The 22,388-nt window shown below is 33.6% G+C and overlaps 1 protein-coding gene across 2 annotated transcripts in view; it reads left to right on the forward strand.

The window, feature by feature from the left end:
- PTGFRN (prostaglandin F2 receptor inhibitor) overlaps positions 1-21,109 on the forward strand; it is a 102,731-nt gene extending 81,622 nt beyond the window's left edge. For both annotated transcript variants that reach the window (XM_087966591.1, XM_087966590.1), the window contains 3 exons: positions 9,064-9,171; positions 14,216-14,521; positions 15,359-21,109. In XM_087966591.1, the coding sequence (XP_087822717.1) occupies positions 9,064-9,171; positions 14,216-14,521; positions 15,359-15,525 (581 nt within the window). In that variant the 3' untranslated portion in view covers positions 15,526-21,109. The remainder of the gene's footprint in view (positions 1-9,063; positions 9,172-14,215; positions 14,522-15,358) is intronic.
- The last annotated feature ends 1,279 nt before the right edge of the window (positions 21,110-22,388 follow it).

The following is a 22,388-nucleotide window of genomic DNA, read 5'->3' on the forward strand; positions in this document are numbered from 1 at the left end:
AGAAAGGCATTAAGAGTTGTTAACCTAATCCTATGTAGCTTTTTCTCAGGTAATATCACACTACTAACTAGAGCATACAAAACTTTTGCTAGACCAATACTTGACTACAGCTCATCAGTCTGGAACCCGCATTACGTATCTGATATTAATACAGTGGAGAAAGTCCAGAAATATTTCACAAGAAGAGTTCTCCACTCCTCTACTCGTTGCAGAATACCTTATGCCACCAGACTTGAAATTCTTGACCTAGACAACCTAGAACTACGACGCCTTCAGTCTGATCTAAGTATAGTACATAAAAGTATACATTGTAATGTCCTACCTGTCAATGAATATTTCAGCTTCAACTATAACAATACAAGAGCACACAATAGATACAAATTCAAGGTAAACCGCACCAAACTTGATTGCAGGAAATACGACTTCAGCAACAGAGTGGTCAACGTCTGGAATACTCTACTTGACACTGTGGTTTCTTCCCCAAACCCCAAAAACTTTAACCTTAGACTGTCTACTATTGACCTCACCCCTTTCCTAAGAGGTCTGTAGGAGGCATGCATAAGTGCACCAACGTGCCTACTGTCCCTGTCCTATTGTTTCTCTTATATATCCATTTCATGTATTCATAACTATGTTTATACTTGTACCTGTTATAATCGCTTGACAAAATAAAATAAATAAACATAAAATAAATAAAGTATTCTCCAAGCCAGATCTTGCTGGCATTAAAAAAGCATTTGTTTAGCCTACCTCCTTTTATTTATGTGGTCTAGGATTACCAGATATCTGAACAGGCAAAGGGTGACACAGACAATTGGGCATGAAGACAAATGGAAAAAAAGGGGTTCTCTAATTGGTTAACTGCCCTGACATCTGCAATAAAAATTGCATCAAAAAAGTACTAATGTCCACATGTATATGAGATTATTTGTCCTACCTCAAGAAGATAGGTTTCTCAATTACAGAAATGTGTTAGAACCAGTTATAAAGCAAAAGCCTTCAGTGAATAACTGATTATGGTCTTAACAGTTTCAGATGGTTGTGCAAGCCCATCAGAGAGTACTAATCAACTAATTAAGATCACAGTTAACTTGAGCTCAGTACTACTTTTGGCATTGCAGAAAACAGCCACTCGGGTAGCTTTTTAGATATACAAAAAGTGAGACAATATTTGTTTTTAAGGTTTTGTCTGCCAGGGGACATAAAGACAAAAAGGAGGATAATTTTTGTAATTCTAATCTGGTCCAAATATTTCTTTTGCATTCCCATGTCCTAATACTGTGTGCTTTCTAGTAACTGCATTTGGCATATCTAACATATCTTAAATGTTATGTTCACTATCTCCATTATACAATATGCATCTATAGTAAATACATACACTTTTATAACATTAATATTTCTAGATGTCCCATAATTCTAATAGATATAACTGCTTGTTCAGTTAGAAGACATATTAGCTTTTTGAGTATCATTGCCTTTCTATTTTTTTCATATAGTCTCATGACCTGAAGTGGCTCATTCTTGATTAATCCAGACAGAATGGAGTTGTTAGTCAAAAGACATTGACTCAGTGACAAAGGTACAGTTTGTTCTATATTTAAGCTTTACTGAGAGAATATGTATGAAGTCTTGGAGTGGTCCTTGATCAGGAAGAGAGAAGCACATTTGTACAATTATTGATAGAATATTAACTTGGCATTTTTCAAGCCTGTCAGATCAGGCAACAGTGATCCATTATTCTGATTTAATTGTCACTAGGTCTGTGTGGAAGAAAACGTTAATTGATGCATATTGCTAGGATTATATGATGCCTGTGCCAAGAGGTTTAAGATTGTGTGGGTCATAACACCCTAAGGTAATACATGAGTTGCATAAGTCTACACATACATGAGTAAAATGGTTGAGTGTAGATGGGCAAGAAATAAACATACCACTTCTTCTTAAGAGCATACTTCTGCGTGTAAAATAAAACAAGACGTCATTTTTTAAAAATTTCATTTGAAATAAACTTAAAAGAACCTAATTTACAACCATCTTTCTTCTGAGCTTGTGTAGTTATACGTAACCTCTGAGGTTGTTTTTTTTAAATAGCCACATCATTTTTCCATTCTGCATTTATTTTGGATCAATATATTTCAGCAACTATAATTCTGCTTTGGTGCTGCTTTTCCGTGCAGATAAAGAAGTAAGTTTGAAGTTTGAGAGCTTAAGATCAGAATCAACAGTATTAACTGAGTTATTAACCCTTCTGAGCACAAAAAACCTTTCATGCAAAATCATTATTCACTTCACTCCATCCATTCGTGGTCTACAGAAGGAAAAATAAGTGGACTGAAAAGTAGTCAGTTTGCTTTGCACTGTTACAATTTTTTTTAAATTCTACAGAGCTGCTAAGCATATCTAGTTCTGTTTCTCAATGTAGAGCAGGGGTGTCCAACCTTGGCAATTTTAAGACTTGTGGACTTCAACTCCCAGAGTTCCTCAGCCAGCTTTGCTGGCTGAGGAACTCTGGGAGTTGAAGTCCACAAGTCTTAAAGTTGCCAAGGTTGGACACCCCTGATGTAGAGGATGTGAGAGATCATGATGCAGTTGCTTAAATAGTCCCAGCCACGCTTACAACTTTGAAGGGGAGACAGTTATCAATTCAGCAATCCTATTGTTTCTTAGTTTAGATGGGAAAAAAATTATACCTAATTCCAAGCCTCTGGATGGCCTCTCCCTACATTTTCATATAGATTGTATATAAGTTTATAGACAATGTTGAACTTTGTGGAACTTGGCAATGGGAAAGCTATGGGCTGAACAGTAACTCCCAGCTTGGGAGTGGCTGTGCAGGTCGGAAAAGCATTACAACACCATAGTGTCTTCAAGTCATGGAATCATCAAGTAAGATATCATGGTTCAAGAAACTAAATATTGTTGAGACTTTGAGGGGGATCAATAGCTAAAACATCCTGCATCTCTTTTTTATGAAAGATAACCTGTCAGAGTGACCATGGCAGTTTCTGTGCTGAAATAAAACTGGTTTGCATTAAAACTATCCCAATTTCCCAATTTCATTCAGTGATTATGCAGCCATCATTCTTTCAGTAATCTTGCCACAAAAGAGAATATTAGCAATGGAAATTATAGTATGACAATATTTCTTGGTTTGAAGAACTCCTGTAAATTCAAATTACTGATGTTTGAAGTCTGCATTACAGATAGTAAGGCAGTTGTACAAAGCAAGTTTTTTAGTAGGAAAGTCATGTTATGATTATATGCAGATCCATGATTCAGAGCATCATAAGTTCTGATTAGTAGGGGAAGGAAGTTTGTAATTATGTTTTAGTTCTCCATCTGTATAGCCTCTTGGCAAAGTAGATGTTGCTAAACTACATAGGCAAGCCTTCTCTGAACTTAGTACTCTTGGTATTATGTTCACAAGTCCCTCTTCTTTTGGTATTTTCCTGATAAACATTAAAAAACCATTTGTTTTCTACTCTCAGGTGGAAATATTCTTCAGAAATTGTGATATGGCCCTTTGTCAGTTGATGCCCACAGTTAAACATGGATATTTTTTCTAATATTTTGTGGGATAATTAATTTTTAATAAAAACAGTGCATGCAGAAAAAATAGCTAGTTATTCATGGAATTGTGTTTTTTTAAAGGACTGTGTATATTTTAAATGACAAGATGCTCATTCAATTTTTATATTTAAAAACTTGATCTTTAGATTAATATTATGGAATGGGAAAGGCATGTAGATTAACCTTAGCCAGAGAAAAGACAAGTATTAGGTTAAAAAGTCAATTGAGCATTATAAGTTATATTCTTGAGAATGGGCATGTTCAGATAAATATGAACATTTTCAGCAATAAATTGTCAGTGCACTTATTATGTTCCACAGTAAGCAATATTTTTTCTTGTTTTGAGATTCTGTATCTTTGACTAAACGTGTGTCCACTTCCATCTTCTGTAGAGCTTTCAAAGTACGCATGTGACAATGAAGATTGGTTTAGGCCTTCTATCCAGTCAGATGAAAATCAAATGACTTACCTTTGCTAAATTTCATTATCATGCAAAAAAATAAATAGATATCACAGCCATATTTCCTTCAATTGGTTTATATTGCTACTTTATTTCCTAAATAGTTTGTAAGGATGGCTTTTAGGTAATATCTATTTAGAATTAAATAGGTTTGGTTTTTTTGCATGCATTCAAAAGGAAAATAGAAAAGAATGGAGTGTTTGATCTTAAGCTTAAAATTAAAACAAAATGTGTTAGAAGCAGACATAAGAATGAATTCTCCCAATTATTCATTCTTACAATGATTAATTAAAAATGCTGGTCAACTACATAGCTAAAGGTAATGGTTCTTTTTCTCTATTGGCTGTTCTTGGAAATATTTTATTTATACTGTTTATTTCTTCTAATTAGACCTTACTCTGTGGCATGTTTGCATAGTCTGAACCCCACTTCCTGGCAAAACACACACATACACACACACACCTTTCTGACTCATTTCTTTGGTGAAAAAAAATATTTAAAATGTTTCAGTATAGGGTGACTTTTAAATAAAACCTTGTAGTTTGTGGAGTAGTATCAAAACTTGTATGGCAATTTTTTTAGTAATAATAAAATAAGCCACCTTACTACAACCTCTAGTATAGCTTTTTTGTTATGTCATTATGATTTGTTATTGGATATTTAGAGCAGTCTTTTGTGTGTGTGTGTGTGTAAAAATGCCTTTACGTTTGACAGACAATAACTATTCACAACTTATAAATGATTACTTCTGTTTTTGTATAGGTATAAAGTAGGGTCTACAGAGACTAAGAATGTCTTAATAGGAAACCCTGATAGAGTTTAGTGTTTCAATCTAAGGACTACCATATTCAAATTAACCAAGTTATTCTTTAATGAAATATTTGCAACGTCTTTAAGGCAATTTTTATTTTTAAAAAATGATTTTTTTATTTACCCTGGACTTTCATTATTTTCTTCCTTTGAGGAGACAGTTGGGCTATAGCTGGATGCCTTTCTTTCATTTGATTTACTCTGTGTGACAAGATGTTTCCCTTGCAGCATTTCCTTCTTTTCTGTAAGTCTTACAAGAGGAGTCATTTGAGGGTTCACTGTCCCTAAACTAAGATTGAAGGCAATGTTAGGCTTTGCCTGTGAAGAATAATGTATTACACATTCAATGTCACAATTTTTTCAATATGGGTGTAATTTATGATTTTTTTTTTAATTTTAGGAAGATTTGTAATCATTGCCACACATTTTAAACGTTTATTTTATATTTTAAAAAAGATAAAATAGTTATAAACTTATTAAAATCAGAACTGGAGGAAGTCTTTTAGGCTATCTAATCCCATCTATAATTAAAAGATAGTGGTAATGTTTTACCTTCAGTGGACCTTTTCTTTGGGTAAATCACATTTCTTGAGCCAAATGAATCTGTTGTTACATCGCCCTCAGAACTATTTTAAAGTTTTTCTTTATTAGTAAAAAATATTTTCCTATTAAGAGGCAATTTGTGGTCTTACCTTCATTTAGGCCTAGACTTTTTTTTTTTAAAGGCTATCAGATCCCAGATAAGACGCTATCTCTTCCCTGCTGCTAGATTCTTGGGAAAGAGAGAAAAAGAGAATAGCTTCAGGAAAGTGTAAGAAATAAAGAAAATGGGCTCAGAGTAAATGCTACATTCATTTTTTTATTCTCTTTAATTTCTTTAACATAAACCATTGTGTACCAACAACAGATTACTTCTATTGAAACATGGTCCTTGAATTTTTTTAAAGTTTTCCATGCCTACTGCTCCAAGATAAGAATTTGACTGAAAGATATAATGTTCTTCCCAAACTGTTAATTTACTGAAAGTTAATAATTGTTCTTGTGATTTGAAAGTTGATGGATGCCTAAGCTAGCCTGGAATATTTAAAGGTTTCCTATGAAGTCTAACCACTAAAGCTCACCTCCCCCTATTGAACTTCACAGTTCTTTATCCATTTTCTTCCCTGTTAGTCTGGGAGAAGACAACCTTCATTTTCTCATTCCCGTTGCTCAACAAATGAATCACTTGTTGGAAGGCAGGAAGAAGGAGATTATATAGAGCTAAGTGAAAAGTAAAAATTTGGTTATAAAATGTACCATTTTTAAGATGCTGGACAGATTGCTGTGGGGAGGATTTAATAGTAAAGGGAAAAAAACTTTGGTACTTAAACCAGCAACCCTTATGCCTATCAACTCCAAGATTATCTGTCCAAAGTGAGTTCCTGGAGAAAAATCCAAATAATCTTGGTAAAATTTATCTGATAATTAAATAGACAAATAATGTTTGTTAATTCGGTATGTAGCAGGTGCTCTGTAGTTGAGAACCACATATTTGCAGCAAATACACATGAAACTGCTAGTGCTATAGTTACTTTTTCCTTTTTAAAAATATTTTTGTAATAGTTATCATTCATTATATTTTCTACTTTCTCCTGTTTGTACATTTGCAGAACTAAGAGGTTTATGTGTAAAATATTCTAAGTACAAGTGATACTGAATAAGAAAGACATATTTCATTAATCTTGCTTTAAATATTGCCAGTAACTGCTGCAGAAATACTCTTATCGGGATCTTACATTTGGTTTTCTTCATCCATTTGTAGTTTAGTAAGGTATTGAAAAATACAATAATTCCCTCTGAATTTGATACAGGATTAATTTAAATGGAACTATTTTTTGACTGAACTGGAAATTACATAGAAGAGTTTTAATACATATAAATATGTATCATACTTTGTGTTGCTTTATCTGTACAGACATTTCAGTTTCACTAAAAGAAAAATGACCACGTCTAATGCTGATGTGAAAATGAAATAACTTTGATTATCTATATTTGCAGCATCTTCTATTCATTTTGTAGTTCATTTTCTAAAAGCAAAAAATAAAGAAACTTCCTTGTTCCTTTGTTTGTATCCTCGTTATCTCTCACCCTGTCTGTTTACAAAGTCTATACTTTTTATCTTATAAATATACACTTAAGAGAACAAAAAATAAATGTTAATTTTGAATAACTGGGAATTATTTGGTATGGGAGTAATTCTTTCCATGATAGTAAAATTTAGTCTCAAGACTGCACAAAGTATCCATAGGTGAAAAAAAATTAATTTTTCCTTGTTTCTTTTACTTTTTTTTTAAACAAAAACACACTTCACTTTTCAATACATAGGTTTGATTCTTGCAGCTGATTCAGCATTGGCAAAAAAGTAATGTAGTTTTCAAACCAATAATATTCTTAATAGAAACTTGTTGTGTTCCTGAATGTTTCCTCTGAGATTACTGACTTGATTTGGCTATAAGAGAAACCCAACTAGTGTAGCATGAATAAGCTTAGAGCAGCAATCGTCCTCCCAATATTTTAGACTGCAATTTCTGCAATTCCCCAAAGAGTGAAGAGTTTCTACCAGTCATATCTGGAGAAGGCCAGGTAGGAAAATGTTGGCATAAAGACATCACCAAAATTAAGGGTATTATTTGAAAACAGAAAAAGGTTTTGTCTCATTTTCCTTTCCTTAACCAATAGCTAATTGTAAATTGTAGGAGTAATGTAGTTCCAAGTGGGTTGGACTTCTTCATATTTTTAAACATGTTTATATTCAGTTTTTTTATTTCTCAAATCATGATTCATATTTATTTCCAGCTCCATGTGGGAAATGAACACAATAATATTTAAAGCTGTTTTCCATGTGCTCCTATTAAAATGTTAACTAATGTCATCTTTCTTTAAAAAGATGAACTAAGTCTGAGTGGTATCACATTTTTATGTCAAACATAGTATAATGAAAAATTATAGAATCAAGTGTCTGGCACGTCTACGTGAAATCTTGCATAAAATCTTGACTTCATGGTGTTTTGTTGTTTGTCAAAATCCATACCAATTATTTATTAAGACCACACTCCTTACTTTTCCTCTTAAGTTTTATTTTCCCTGAGTACTTTTTAGCAGTTGAAAATACCTTCTGTCCTATTGAACAGGCATGATGTTCTTAGTTTTCCTTTGCCTCATGGTCCTTTTTTCCAATTTTGGTCTTATTACAAGATGATTTTTGTATACAAAACTTCAGTTACATAACTGTGAAGTTTTCAACAAAAGCATTTACTATAAATCTTTGATTGCTGATACATTATTGTCACTGACTTTCCAGTTTTACATTTGGTCCTACATCATTGTCTAGAAGACTTAATTCAGCATTATATATTCACTCTGACTTCCTAATACTTTTAAATCCTAACATTAGTTTTTTCTCCAGTCCCAGATTTGACTCAGTCCTTTAAAATCTTGCATTTCTAACTCATTCACTTAAATCCTTATACTGTATGTCTTTGTCCATGTGATTTACTTCACACAACAAGCAGCCATTTTAATGTTAACGCAAAAAAACCTATATCTTTCCTTCCATTTCCCACCTCATAGGGATTATATTATAACTTATCTGGATTCTTCCATAAAAAGAATAATGTTAAAATTATAGTTAATTTGTTTTCAATATTCACATATTCACTGAGAAATTCATTGATTTGATATTCAGGGTACATTTTGTACCTGTTTCTTTCTTTTTATTAAAATGAAAATAAGTAGCTTCTGCTCCATTTTTATTTGTGGTTTTGAAAAAAAAAACATTTTGGGTGGCCCAAGACATTGTGCCTAATGTATGGGTCAGTCTTGCTTTCCTCCCCAACCTTATGCCTTTTGTTCTTGGGCTAACAACTTTTTGCTACATATATCTTCTTTTTAGAGATTTCTGCCTCTTTTGTTTCCATGCCACTCTCAGCCTGAAATATGTGTTACAGAAAGATTCCTTCATTTGTTAGTGTCTAGAAAACCTGCAGCTATTTCTGTTCAAAGGCTTTTAGGCAATGCTTGTTTATCATCATCATAAAATATACTTTGTTATTAAGAATGAAGAACTGTTTATGTGAGGTTTTGATCAAGCATTTTTACGCACTACTCAGGTTTGCATAGGTATATAGCACAATGAAAAGTTTTGTAGCAACATTGGATAAACACTTGTTTTTCTTTCTTCCTAGGACCTGTTTTTAATGTTTCAGTGCATTCAGATAGCCCAACCATTTATCGAGGTGATCTGGTAAACTTGTTTTGCATCATCACCATTGAATCAACAGTACTTGATCCAGGTATCATTTCAATATGTTTTCCACTTTTCAGTAGTTTATTTCCTAATCAAAGAAATTTTGTGGATTATTTTATAGCCTACATCCCCATAGCCAAGTATCTTGTGGTACACATTGGATTGTCCTCAAAAGATGTTTGTGCAAACACTGGGTATTGGTGGGTGAAGTACCAGGTTTATAGCTAAATCAGAAAGCCGGATTTTACTTTTCTGTATACCAGAAAAGTACCAGTTGAAATGTTTTTTTTTCTTATTAATATGGGACTTCTCAGCATGGTCAATGAACTTTGAATATTTAATAAATTTGCAACTCCCCAGGTATTCAGGAAAACCTTTTTTTCTTTTTTTCATTTATAAGGGTCGAAAGGATTTAAATTTTAAGGGTCATCTTTATTCATTATCGTGTTTGTGGCCATGCAAAATTCAGTATACTTCAGAGGACACTTTGAATAAACTCTCTAGTTCTAGTAGGTGTTCAGCTTTGCTGTTTAGTTTAGTGCTCAGTTCTACAAATTAGGTTTGTTTTGCAGCATGACGAGAGCACACTTTGGAGTATCTGTCTATTCTTTCTTAATCCTTAATATTTGTCCTGATCTATTGAAAGTGCCTAATAGAACATTTTTAAAAAAATCTTCCTGCACTGAGACAAATGTTCTTTTTTTATGTGAGCCATTCCTTAAATGTTTGGGTCAGTACTTATAAGTAATAAACCTAGTTCAGCGTTCAGTTTGCAGAAAAAATTAATTGCACTATTAATGTTCAGTAAAAGTAATAAATATTAGTGCAATTAATGAAGTTTAAGAAAATTACAATTTGCAAGCACATTTAACAGTCTCAGTATAATTGCTGTTACCCATTTAAAATCTCCTGATGACTACATGGACACATCCATGTTGATTTCTTTAGAACAATACAGAAAGGACTTACCATTCCTGCTTTCTAGGTTATTTTTTCAATGTCTGAAAAAGTTTGCAGCCTTAGGAATTCCTGGTAATCTTCCATCTAAGTACTAGCCAGATTTAACCCTACTTAGCTTTTGTGAGAACTGCCATATTCGTATCACATTCACATACATTTTTCATTCCATCTTCTCCCCATATCTACAATGGTGCTTAAAAAATTGTAAACTCTTTGAATAAATAAATGAACAAGTATTTGTTTGGCTCATGTGTTTAATTGGGTTTTCTTTATCTAATTTCAGAATTTGCCTTGGAGAGCTGATAACATTTTAGATAATATTTATCCAGAAATATTGAAGCTTCAGTAGAATGGACAAACTTTTAAGCATCACTCTGTGTTTTTAATAATCTACTTAAAATTCACATAGTAATAATATACTAAATGTGGTATTAGATCAAAAATTCAAGTTCCACCTTAGCCATGAAAGCCAAATGGATGACTTTGGGCCAGTCACTTTCTCTGCCCAACCCACCTCACAGAATAGTTGTGGAGAAAATAGAAGTTGAAGTAAACATTTGTAAAAATAATAAAGGCTGGAAATGAATGAATGAATTCACTCATTCATCAATTCATTCATTCCATTAATTCATGCTGAAATATACTTTGTTCAACTTACCCATTATTTATGAAAGCTTCGTATACTTCAATTCTTCACATTTGCTTATTCTTGTACTTTACAAACTGGGCTCTGGAGCAGTTCCATTCCTCTTAAATGAATAGGCTGAGTAACAAAGACCAGGTGGATGCCATTGCCAATCAAACCTTTACACAACTTCAGCTGTTGGACAAAATGTAGCCATTAAAGGAAAAGGTGGTGCTGAATGCAGTCACTTTGGCTTGTCATCTCTAAAATGGACTGCAGTGTAATTTACATAACAGGGAATTGCCTTAGAGAGTATCAGAAACTTTAGCTTCAAAATAATAATAGGCCAGGTCCATTACTAGTATATTATATCATTATTACAATAATTGAGCTCTATCAGTTTCTTTCTGAAATTTAACTATTGATTATTACTCAGCCTAATATGGCTTGTGGCATCTAGAGGCTACCTGTTCTGGGTACAATTGGCTCAAAGACACAATCAAATTCAGAGAATTCTGCTCAAGTCACATCACACTTTCAATATACCTTGTCAGAATATTTTTTTTGTAACACAATGATATTCTCATTAGTCAGAATTAAATCCTAATACAGGGTATTATAATGTCTTATTCACAAGCGGATGTGCCTGCATTGTAGTGCAATAATGAATTTATATTAACTGAGTGTTTTGTGTATTACAATGTTTATTCATACAATTTGTAGGCAGCTATAGGGAAAGCCAATTATTCTGGGCATCGCTAATTCTGAAATTAGAGAAAGAAAACAAAAAGAATTATGAACATCCCCATAAAGAATATAACACCAAAGAATCCTACAGAAGCATCGTTAATAGCTTTCTGTACATTATTAGGGTGGGGGCCATATAGATCTCTGGGGAGATATTCTAGAAGGCAGGCAATCTGACAAACAAGGCATGCTTCATGGACCCCGCAAGATGATACTGCTTAAGCACTGGGACATGCAGCATACCCACTCTGCCTGATTACACCAGATGGGCAGGAAAAAAAAACCTGGAGGAACGTGCCCACTCAGATAACTGGATCCTATGGTCTTACTGGAATGGAACCATTGGGAATCTTTAAAATAAAGAATTTTGTTCAATAGCAGATGGCATTATTACAAGTATGGTCAATATGTGGCTTATGATCAATTGCAGTGTTTCATAGCATCAAAGAACAGATAAGCAATTTGTGCTAAACCTAAAATTAGACCAAAAGGTCTTTGTTTATTTTTAGGAGTATTGGGGAGACGTTCTGTATTTTTTTTAAAGTGTAAAATCTTAGGTCTAAGTTCCTTCTTTGATATCTGCCTATCTCCATAATCTTTATGAGGTTCATAAAAATGTAGTCTGTGATCTTTATCATTCTTTGAAAACATATATGCTGTTTGTTGCAACTAAATAATTAAATAGATAACTAAATAATTCTTGGCAACTAAATAATTTTTGGTTTTCCAAATGAATGGAGGGATTTCTAAATTGGACAACTTTAATATAGTCTTTGAAGACTTTTAGTATACTGTTCTAGAGTTAGAGAATTTGATAAATATTTTGTTAGGATATAAAACATTTTATATATTCAGTAAACTTTCACCCCTGCACTTTAATAGTGTACTAATTAAATTAAACATGTAGCTGCTCTTACTTGATTGCTATTAGGGTGTGCATTCCTCCAGATTCAGTTTGATAGTGCTGCTTTGGAACACATAGCAGTAGGACCACAACCTTTTGCTTGTGTTTCATTAAAACATCCTCATAATGCTGGAAAACAGGCTTGGTGTTTTAATGAGCTACAGGAAGATAGAGTGCTACACATTGCAAAAGATCCTTTACCTGTAAAAAAACAAAATGTTGCATAGTCTGAATCATTATATTGTATAATTATTTTAATAGTATACTGTACAATTTTTAATTAACCACTTTAAGGATGGAAAAGCAGGAAATTTAATAAAAATAAAATTAGAATCCAGCATCTTTCATCAGTTAAGTATCATTTAAACTATTTGAATACAGGCAATTCATTATATTTCTCATAAGCCTTTCATATATACAATGAAACAGTTGAAGCAGTTCTTCTGTCAAGAACATGTCTAATTCATCTTTGTATTCACCGATTGTGATAATGATCTCTAGGACAATGTTACAAATGCTTGTAGGAATGTGTGGCAAATTTATTCAGACAAGTTCCCACATTTGGTTTCCATCTTACAGTGGGATACACCAAGATATTCTACACTGAATGCAACAATTAAACTTCCAACAACAGCTACTAGCCTAATGAGCTTAAAAGTACAGATCTACTCAGGGATTTATAAAAATTGTTCCTATTAAAATATAAAAAATGGTGGGTTCTGACTAGCTGTCATTCTGTATTAGAGGTTGAAGTCAGTGTAGGATCTTGGGAGCTTATTCCCTAGTAAAATTGACATATATAGTGACACATACCTTATATACATATGAAGGTAAAAGATTATCTGAATTGGGTCAGTGGTACAGGAAGTTATTAGTACATAATGGGACGTGGTAACTCTGAAATAACCTTCCTTTAAAGGAAGTGCTGTCTGTTTTTGATGACCAAGCCAGTAATTAAAGCTCTAATGTATGTATAAAATATTACTAAAATGATATATTTATAACATTTGCATGTCTTTAAGCTACACATATTTTGCATAAAAACCATACACAACACATTTTAAAAGTAAGTGTACCTCTGGAAAGACATTTCCAAAACCACAGTCATATCATTACATGTGGTAGAACATTTTCAGTAAAGCATCTGAAGAATTTTGGACATTTTTTTGGACATGAAAAAAGATGTTTTACAGGAAACTTAAAACAATGAAATTGGAGAATAAACAACATTATAAATTAGATGTGGAAACTGATAAATTGCAAAAAGCAGTATACGTTACCCCAACTATACTAAAGTAACATTTGATATGTTCAACTCTGTTAGCCCCATTCTCAGAGTTGATCATTTTATCCTACCAAGAAAGAGGGGGTAGTAGTAATAACAGTAAGGAAAGTTCATAAAAAAGTCTACACAGTCTCCTGGAAATTTGAGGAAAAGTCTAACCCTTTCAAGTCCAGGGGCAGGAACAAAGTAATTGTGGTGATAGTGACTTCAAGTTTACTTTTGTGATGGAGCAATAAGTGCAGAGAAATTTAGTTATAATATAATGGTTCAGTTGCTATTCTCCATGACGCTTGCCTAAAGCTTTGGTCTAGCAAAAATTCTTTATACAAATCATCTTCACCCTTCATTCTGTGGGTAGGAATTTTAAAATTGAAGTTATTGCTTAAAAGACCCTATAAATTCTCAATCATACACTGAATTCAACTAAGCTTGTGCAATTCAGTAGAGTTAACTTTTTGAAGGAGGGGAAAATGTATATATCTTCCTAAAATTTCCAAGAATTCTGTTGAGAATGGTGGTTATTATGCCTGCTGTTATTTTGGGGTTTATTATTGTATTTTCAATTCCAGATGACATGTCATTTGATGTCTCCTGGTTTGCCACACGTTCTTTTGCAATGGACAAAGAACCTGTTTTCCTGGCTTCAGTAGATCGGAAAGGAATTGTGAAACAAGCAAGAAGAAATGGGAGCAGTGATCTCAGCTTAGAAAGAATTTCCCCTATGGAGTACCGGCTTAGAGTTCATGGCTGTGAAGATCATGATTTTGGCAATCACTTCTGTTTGGTAACTCCTTGGGTGCGATCAGCTGCAGATGTTTGGCAACAGGAAAAGGAAATAAAATCTAAAGCAATTCTTGTAACTGTGAAGATGGATGGTAAGTGTTCTCACTGAAAATTTATCCTTAACTTTCTGTCAGGATTTTCTATTTCATGTAGCAGCAACAAATAAGGGCTAATAGAAGGCTGTGTCAAATCTTTCCTCTATGTTTTTATTTTATTATATATTGCAATTTGGATAAGGAAAAAATGCATGCCATTTTTTCTTAGAAGAAAAAGGATTGGATGTGATTAGATGAGGGGCAGAATCCTTACCTTTTTCCTAAGAATTCCTCAGCCTTTAGTTGCAAGGTAGACAAACTATTTGGGCCTTTCCTTGTACAAACATCTCTCTGCTAACTTCCCTGATTTTTCATAATTCAGTAAAATTCCAAGGCAATATGCAATTTAAACCATATGATTTTTTTAATCAATAGATCAATAACAATAGCAGCAGTATCAGTACCTTCTTGAAGTATCTTGCAATAATAAAAATACTACAAAATTAATTCAAAAACTCCCTAGATGACAGACAAATAAAGATTTCCACAGTTTAGATAGAGTTGGTTGTATGGAGATACACAGTTTTTATTCTTAGTGGTAGCTAGCCCATCTTACAAATTTACCATTGTATATTCTTGCTTAATAATGAATGACAATTCAGTGTCATAGTTTCCAGTAAACAGCTATTCAGTCATATTGAACATGAAATATCTAGGTCTTAATCCAGGTCAAATTCAAAGAAGAAAAGGAATAAAAGGAGGTCCTTTGAACAAATAACACACAAAATCCAGTTCTTATTAGATTAGAAATACTATTTTTTTCATGTAAAAAAAATAGCTGCTCCATGTGATTTGTCTGTAACATTACTTTTTTTTTTCTTCTCCTTCTCTCAGTGCTGAATGCTTTCAAGTTTCCACTGTTGATTGGCGTTGGGCTATCTTCAGTTATCGGTCTTTTATCCTGTCTGATTGGCTATTGTAGTTCCCGTTGGTGTTGCAAGAAGGAAGTTCAAGAAACTAGGCGAGAGCGTCGGCGCCTTATGTCTATGGAAATGGACTGAAGAAGAGAGATGGATGGCCTTATTTTGGGGACAGAGGGATTTTGGAAGGGCCAGATTTACTCAGACTTGAGTCTGGTAAGCCAAAATGCCCTGACAACAGAACCATCTGATCTTGATCTGGAGCTGCTTTTTCTACCAATGTTTCATATTGAGAACACGTGGTGCATTTGTCAGCATTTAGCTCTTTTTCCAATGGCACTTTTTATTGGGATAGAAATTTCAAAGGAAAACTGTTGCACAGACTTTTAAATAAGATCCACTACCAAAAGTTGTGATTTACAAACAAAAGCAGACCCCTATTCTTGATTAATAGGAGAGTGGAATTGAAATCGTTTGCATACAGTTAAAAAATCTGCCTTATAACTAAGTGACCTCTCTAGATAACATCTCTAGAGAAGGAAGGAAATGTTTCTGTGCAGTATATTTAATGGAAAATCCCTCTTGTGTCTTAGGTGAAAATCAAATTCTTTTTTATTATTATTATTATTATTATTTTTACATGATGCTGCTTCAGCAGCCTCGCAAACTGATTTTTAGAAAACGTACTTTGTACAAATTTGCTCTTACAGGGCCCACTCCAATTGATTTATTTTGAGAATCACAATTGCTTTCTTTCAGTTAGATATGCTTGAGACTTAAGTCTTTCGAGAAGTACTATCAGATTTCCTGCTTCTTCTTTTCATGCTGTGGGTTTTATGTAATTACTTACATTTCAGAAAATGGATAGAGCCTGCTAAATGTTCTAATGAAAACTACATTATTAGTTCAGTGGTCAAATGTCTAGAAATCCTCTATCTACACATGGCTAATTTGGGGGCCGGCAGGCAGACCCTGACTAATTACAATAGTAATGTGGAATGAACTGTAATAAAGTCAAGTACACATTGCCACAGATCCTTTTGGGTTAGCAAACAAATGATCAGATTTCCAGCTTGCCACTTCAATTAGACTTTGACACTGCAGGGTAAGGGTATGAAAGGTGGATGAAAAGGATTGGATAGGTGTGCTGTGCCAGCCAGTCTATAGGAATTGGATAGTTACTTAGGAATTATGAGCTGTCTCCTTAAGGGAATGCATCATGGTAAATGTAGTTAAAGGTATCCTGGGAAATGTAGTTCATGTCATGTGACCACATCTGTAATCCCGATTGGTCACTATTTTAACTCTCCATGGGTTGGGGGACTTTTTCCTCACTTTTGCCTGAACTCCCTAACTCATGGCAGCTGCTTTCTATCGCTTCGAGATGGGTTAGGAGATAACCATCTTTTACTACGAGGCAGATATGCAAAGGATTGGTCATTAAAGAACTTCATCACAAATGTGAGTTATGAGGATAGCTGATGAACCAATAAATGTACTTTGTTATGGATGTCTCATTGAGTTTATCTATCTGCATCTGCACAGCTTAAAAATCCACTACTGTGCAGAAGACAGAAAAGTAAAAGATGGTTATCTCCTAACCCATCTCATAGCGATAGAAAGCAGCTGCCATGAGTTAGGGAGTTCAGGCAAAAGTGAGGAAAACTCCCCCAACCCAAGAAGGGTTAAAATAGTGACCAATCGGGATTACAGATGTGGCCATGTGACATGAACTACATTTCCCAGAATACCTTTAACTACATTTACCATGATTCATTCCCTTAAGCGGACAGCTCATAATTCCTAAGTAACTATCCAATTCCTATAGACTGGCTGGGACAGCACAATAGGAGTAAGGGAAAATGCCTATCCCCAGATGTTTCTTTGTGCATGACACAGTGCCAAGGGCTGTGCCCTTCAACGTACCATTTACTGTATGTATTCACTAGGAAAGCGATAATTTTCCCACAGATATTTTTCCCTTTTTTCCCACAGAGTTCTTTTTTGGTGCTGTTATAGAGCGAGACTTAGGTCTTGTCTTCCACATACTGTTATCCCACAGCCATGAGACTGTCCTGTGATTTAGGACAGTCCATCTTCAAGCACAGCTAGTATTTTCAAGCAATAAGAAGTCTGAATAAAAGTATAATAAAATCAATATGCTTTAAATATAATATGATTTGAATCAAACTTATACTGAAGTAAAAGCATAAGAATCATTTTTCAAAATGCTTCAGAGTGAACAGAAAATGTTGATCTTCCAAATACACTGGTGTATGAGTTGAATGTACATTGTACACAGGTTGCAGACATACAGATTTAATAATGATTATTGCTGTCATTTCTGTATATTCATTAAGAAATGGAAGAATGTGTACAGATCACTCATTGTGCATAAATATCCATTCAACTTGCATTGACTTAGGTGCATATTTATAATTTTTTAAATATCCACTTATAGTGTTAAACAGGTATTTGAGCTAAGCCTCATTGGAAACATCTTTCATAGACATTCCAAGGAGTATTATTAGAGGACGGTCCAATTTTAGCTACACAATATCAACTCAAAATTGATTTGGTTCCTCTTTGCTGTGTTATAGTCCTGATTTGTATTGCTCTATCCTAATCAAGTGATCATAAAATTGCAATTGTAATGTAGGGATATCCAAATGGATGATCCTGGAAGGATTTGCATCTTGAGAGTTTAAAGAACTCTCTTCAAATCTGTGACTTGGAAAGTTTATAGAGCCAATATGGTTTGAGATTGAGCTATTTAGGAGGCTTAGCAAATGATCTGGCTGGCTGACCAATCTTTTTTTTCAGAAAGTCTTCTTCATAATGAACTGTTTCACACTTGACATTTATGCATGACACTAGATGTTATTTAAATTGACAGACCACAACATTTAACAAACCTCTTTGTCTTTATTGTTTCCTAGTACGAGTTAATTTTTGAGATTATTTTTTGCCCATACATTAAAACATCTTATTTCTACAGTAAAATTGTGATAAGGAAAGCACAAATGATACTTTCATATGTATTTTTATTTCGTATGTTTTTTTGTTCTCAGAGTTTGAGGAAGAAACAAAAACATACTTAAATGCAATAATTATGGAATAGATGAGCCCAGGAGATTGCTTGAATTTTCTCAAGCACTTGTTACACATTGACATTGTCTCTTTGTGGAAAGAAACTCAGGTTTGATTCAGGAATTCCTTGTTATTCTTTGAGGATTCCCTGTCTCTCTAGTTTTGCCCATTCTTTTGGATTGGAAAGAGAAGCAGTTCCTTCCAAGCATCAATTGGTCAGCAGGACATAGTTCTTCCCTTTGGATTTGAGGTGATGCTTCATGTCCTGTTCTGAACTACACCTGAAATAGTACACTCTTTTTTCAATTGTGCCAGTTTTATATCATTCCTCAAACAGATCTTTTATCTCCATAAGATTTTTTTTCCCACTCCTACGTTATGATCATTCTGTTTCTTATTTGAGACTCAGATTCTCAGTATATTTATCAAAGCTTCAGTCATGGGTTTAGCAGTCAAATATCCTAAGGGCTTCCATTGATCTGGTTTATCATTTTTGGCATTTTCAACTTAAAGAAACTGAGGACACTTGGAATGTGAAATGAACTTGTTTTCAGAAGTATCTTGAATAAAGGAAATGGAATATCTTTTGTTCATTTTAAGAGAGAAGATTCAAGTGCAGTTCTGGATGATTTTTAAAATATTTCCAGAATAGCTTTGGAGGATAAGAATTGGACAATTATAATGATTCTGTGTAATGTGTGTGTTTTTCTATAAAAAATAAATGGTCTTTTTATAAAATCTGTTTTGTGGTCATTGTGTTGAACTACGGATTATTTTTGCTTTAGGCACAGGAATCTAGATACGTTTTCCCAATGGATGGATTCTTTTCTATTGCATTTATATCCCAACATTTGCATGACATTTAGAGAAGAAAAAGAATTGTAGTTTGGCAATTAGTCTCTGTGAATTTTGTTTTATAGCTAATTTTATTTCAAAATGATGGATTGAAAAGAAGTGATTTTGCAACTGAAGTGTGTTCTCCCCTGTGCAGGGCTTAGTATTGTGCTGAAAATGTACTGAGAGCCCTCATCTTCTATTAATTATGTTGATAATGCTGCAATGGTATTTTCTTATAAGAAATAATCTCTATATGTGCAGTCTAGAACTAAATTCCTTCATTCCTTCAAGATAATGTTTGTGCAGAGAAATTTCTTATACTAGTAAGTTTTATAAATTGATCCTGGCACTAATAAACTGATATAAAAGCTTGTTTCTTAGGTTGTGATGACCACATGAATTGAAATAAATTCTCTTCATAAATAAATATTGGGTAAATTATGAGTTCCAAAGATGGAAAGATATTGAAGTCGAATTGTAGACTTTGGCTGCTTTCATGGATAAGGAAACTAAACCTGTAAAGCTTCCATATTTGATAGATAATTGGGTGAGACTCTGATCTATTCCTCTACTCCACATTATTAAAGTGTTCACTACACCCTACAATACAAATGCTTACTGTAGCTAAATGTGCACTGCAAGATTATGTGGAAGCTAATATTTATGCCTGATCACATGCGCTATATAATTTTTTTAGATATTTGCAGTGTAGGATTTCTTCAGTGTCCTGAGCTTTTTAGAGCCCACTTTCAGTATGAAATATTGACATTATTGAAAATATGGTTAAGTATAGTCAGATGCCAAGCAGGATTGGGAGAAACAAAGGAACTTCTGTTCCACTAAACTTTTGACTCTTAATATGTCATTCTCAACTTTTGGGAGGGCCTGAAATAATCTCTTCCAGTGAAATTTAGCTTTACTAAAGTAATGAAGGAGCTATGACATATATTGAAAACTCTGATTCAAGCTTTGATTGAATATTGCATGAAACATGACCTCAGAACAGATTTAAAATCTATACTATAGAATGTCTGATTATATAGCTGAAAGTTGTCTTTCCTCCTTCATCTACCCTGTCCTCAAAAATGTATCCTTTCAGAAACTGCATCTATGAGTTAGTGCATCATTTTTCAGAAGGAAAAATATCCAGGGTTTTCATTCAAACTGGTCTGAATCTTGCAGATCTTGTGAAATGGAAACATTCTTCTCTAGGAAATCTTGCCAGACTAAAGTACTTTTAAAAATACAAAGTACCAGCAAAAGATAAACATTTATTTTTAAAAGCCTAAATGACAGCTATGTGGCATAGTGTTATGATTGTGTTCAGATGTTAGACCAGATGTGTGTAGATAACATATTCATATTTACTGAATAACTCTGGTCACTAGTTATTAAGGTCTGGAAATAAAATGGGGAGAAATTCCATGAACTTGTCCATTTTAGACAAGTTTAACCAAATAATAAACTATAATAAATAGTAAAACAAATTTACCATGGTTGTCTCTTATTAATGTAACATTGACAGAAAAGAAGGTTATTTTATAAAGTTCAGCAGGACTTGTTTATATATGCCTATTCCCAACTTGATTATTGTAACTTTAAAAGTGTCGCTATACATATTTATAAAAAAAAGCCATTGTAGTTATCCTACCAAACAAAGAACTGTAATGTTGTACAAAATACTTTTGTATTAGCTGATTGTATCAAGTATTGAATAAGTATATCACACAAAATAACTATCTGGGTGTAAATCATATCATTATAAGAAGAATCAGTAGTAGCTGACCTATCTCTATTCAGCTCTTGAAATTAAATATTTGCCATAAAATTACTGCACATTAGCATATTTATTTTCTTGTTTACTTTCAGCGGTCTCTGTTCTTATCTGCCCTTTCCCCATGTCAATAAAACACCACCAAAACACCACTAATTTAACATGTAGGAGGACATCTGGTTCATATACAAGGATAAAATATTACAAAAGAAAAGAGCCGCTGTAGTAGAGGATTCCCTTTGGATCCTGGCTCTCTTAATCAAGGGGTTAGGACTCTGAGCAATCACTAGCCCAAAGTATCAGATAGCCAATATAGCAACCAATGAAGTAGAATTATATGATAGTAATACCTTTTACCTATCAACATTCTGCGCCTGCATTCTATACTGACTGCAGTTTGAGGATCTTCTTTGAAAGCAGCCTGATAAAGGTCACATTACAGTAGTCAAAACCCATGATAAAGATTTTTATTTATTTATTTATTTTTGTCAATTGCTTACAAGATAATAGGTATAAGTAAAAACATAGTTATGAATACATGAATACATATAAGAAAAATAAAAAAATATAAAAGAAACAATAGGACAGGGACGGTAGGCATGCACCCTACAGACCTCTTAGGAAAGGGGTGAGGTCAATAGTAGACAGTCTAAGGTTAAAGTTTTTGGGGTTTGGGGAAGAAACCACAGAGTCAGATAATGTGACTCCCAATTATCAAGCTATTACAATCTAGGTAGTCCAAGTGGCATACCAGAAAAGGTTCTCCTATATGTGTTAGACTAAATGGACTGGAATTTCTACGCAATATATCTGAAGGGCGTGAAGTTATGGAAAGTTACATTAGAACAAATTCTGCATTGTCTGGATTCACATAACACTTTTAATCAGGTCAGTTAATTCCTAATTACAACAAATATTTTATGCTTAACGATGTTCACTTTGGTTAATTTGTGGAAATGGAAGACTCTTTAACATCTAAGTTTTTCACCCATCCTATTTCAGATCAATATATAATGAAATGATGAAGAAAATGCATTAAATGTCTAACCAGGTTGTAGTGTATTTTGCATTAATAAGTCGCATTTAAAAAACTAGTTTGAGACCAACACTAGATGGTGCTATCTCTTTTTGGAAGGTAAATCTTATGCATAGACCACTCTTTGTTCACTTTAATTGTTAGGATGGCAAAAGTAATTTATATCCATAAAATCTCACACACCAATTTGGCATTCTAAACACATGTGATTGTCCCTGTACAAATAGACTTTCCATGTAGATTGACTGCATGAATCTCTCGAAACCA

The sequence above is a fragment of the Notechis scutatus genome, chromosome 5 (assembly GCF_049901735.1).
Source record: "Notechis scutatus isolate UNSWTSFEM ecotype Mainland chromosome 5, rNotScu1.2, whole genome shotgun sequence".
In the NCBI taxonomy this organism is placed as follows: domain Eukaryota; kingdom Metazoa; phylum Chordata; class Lepidosauria; order Squamata; family Elapidae; genus Notechis; species Notechis scutatus.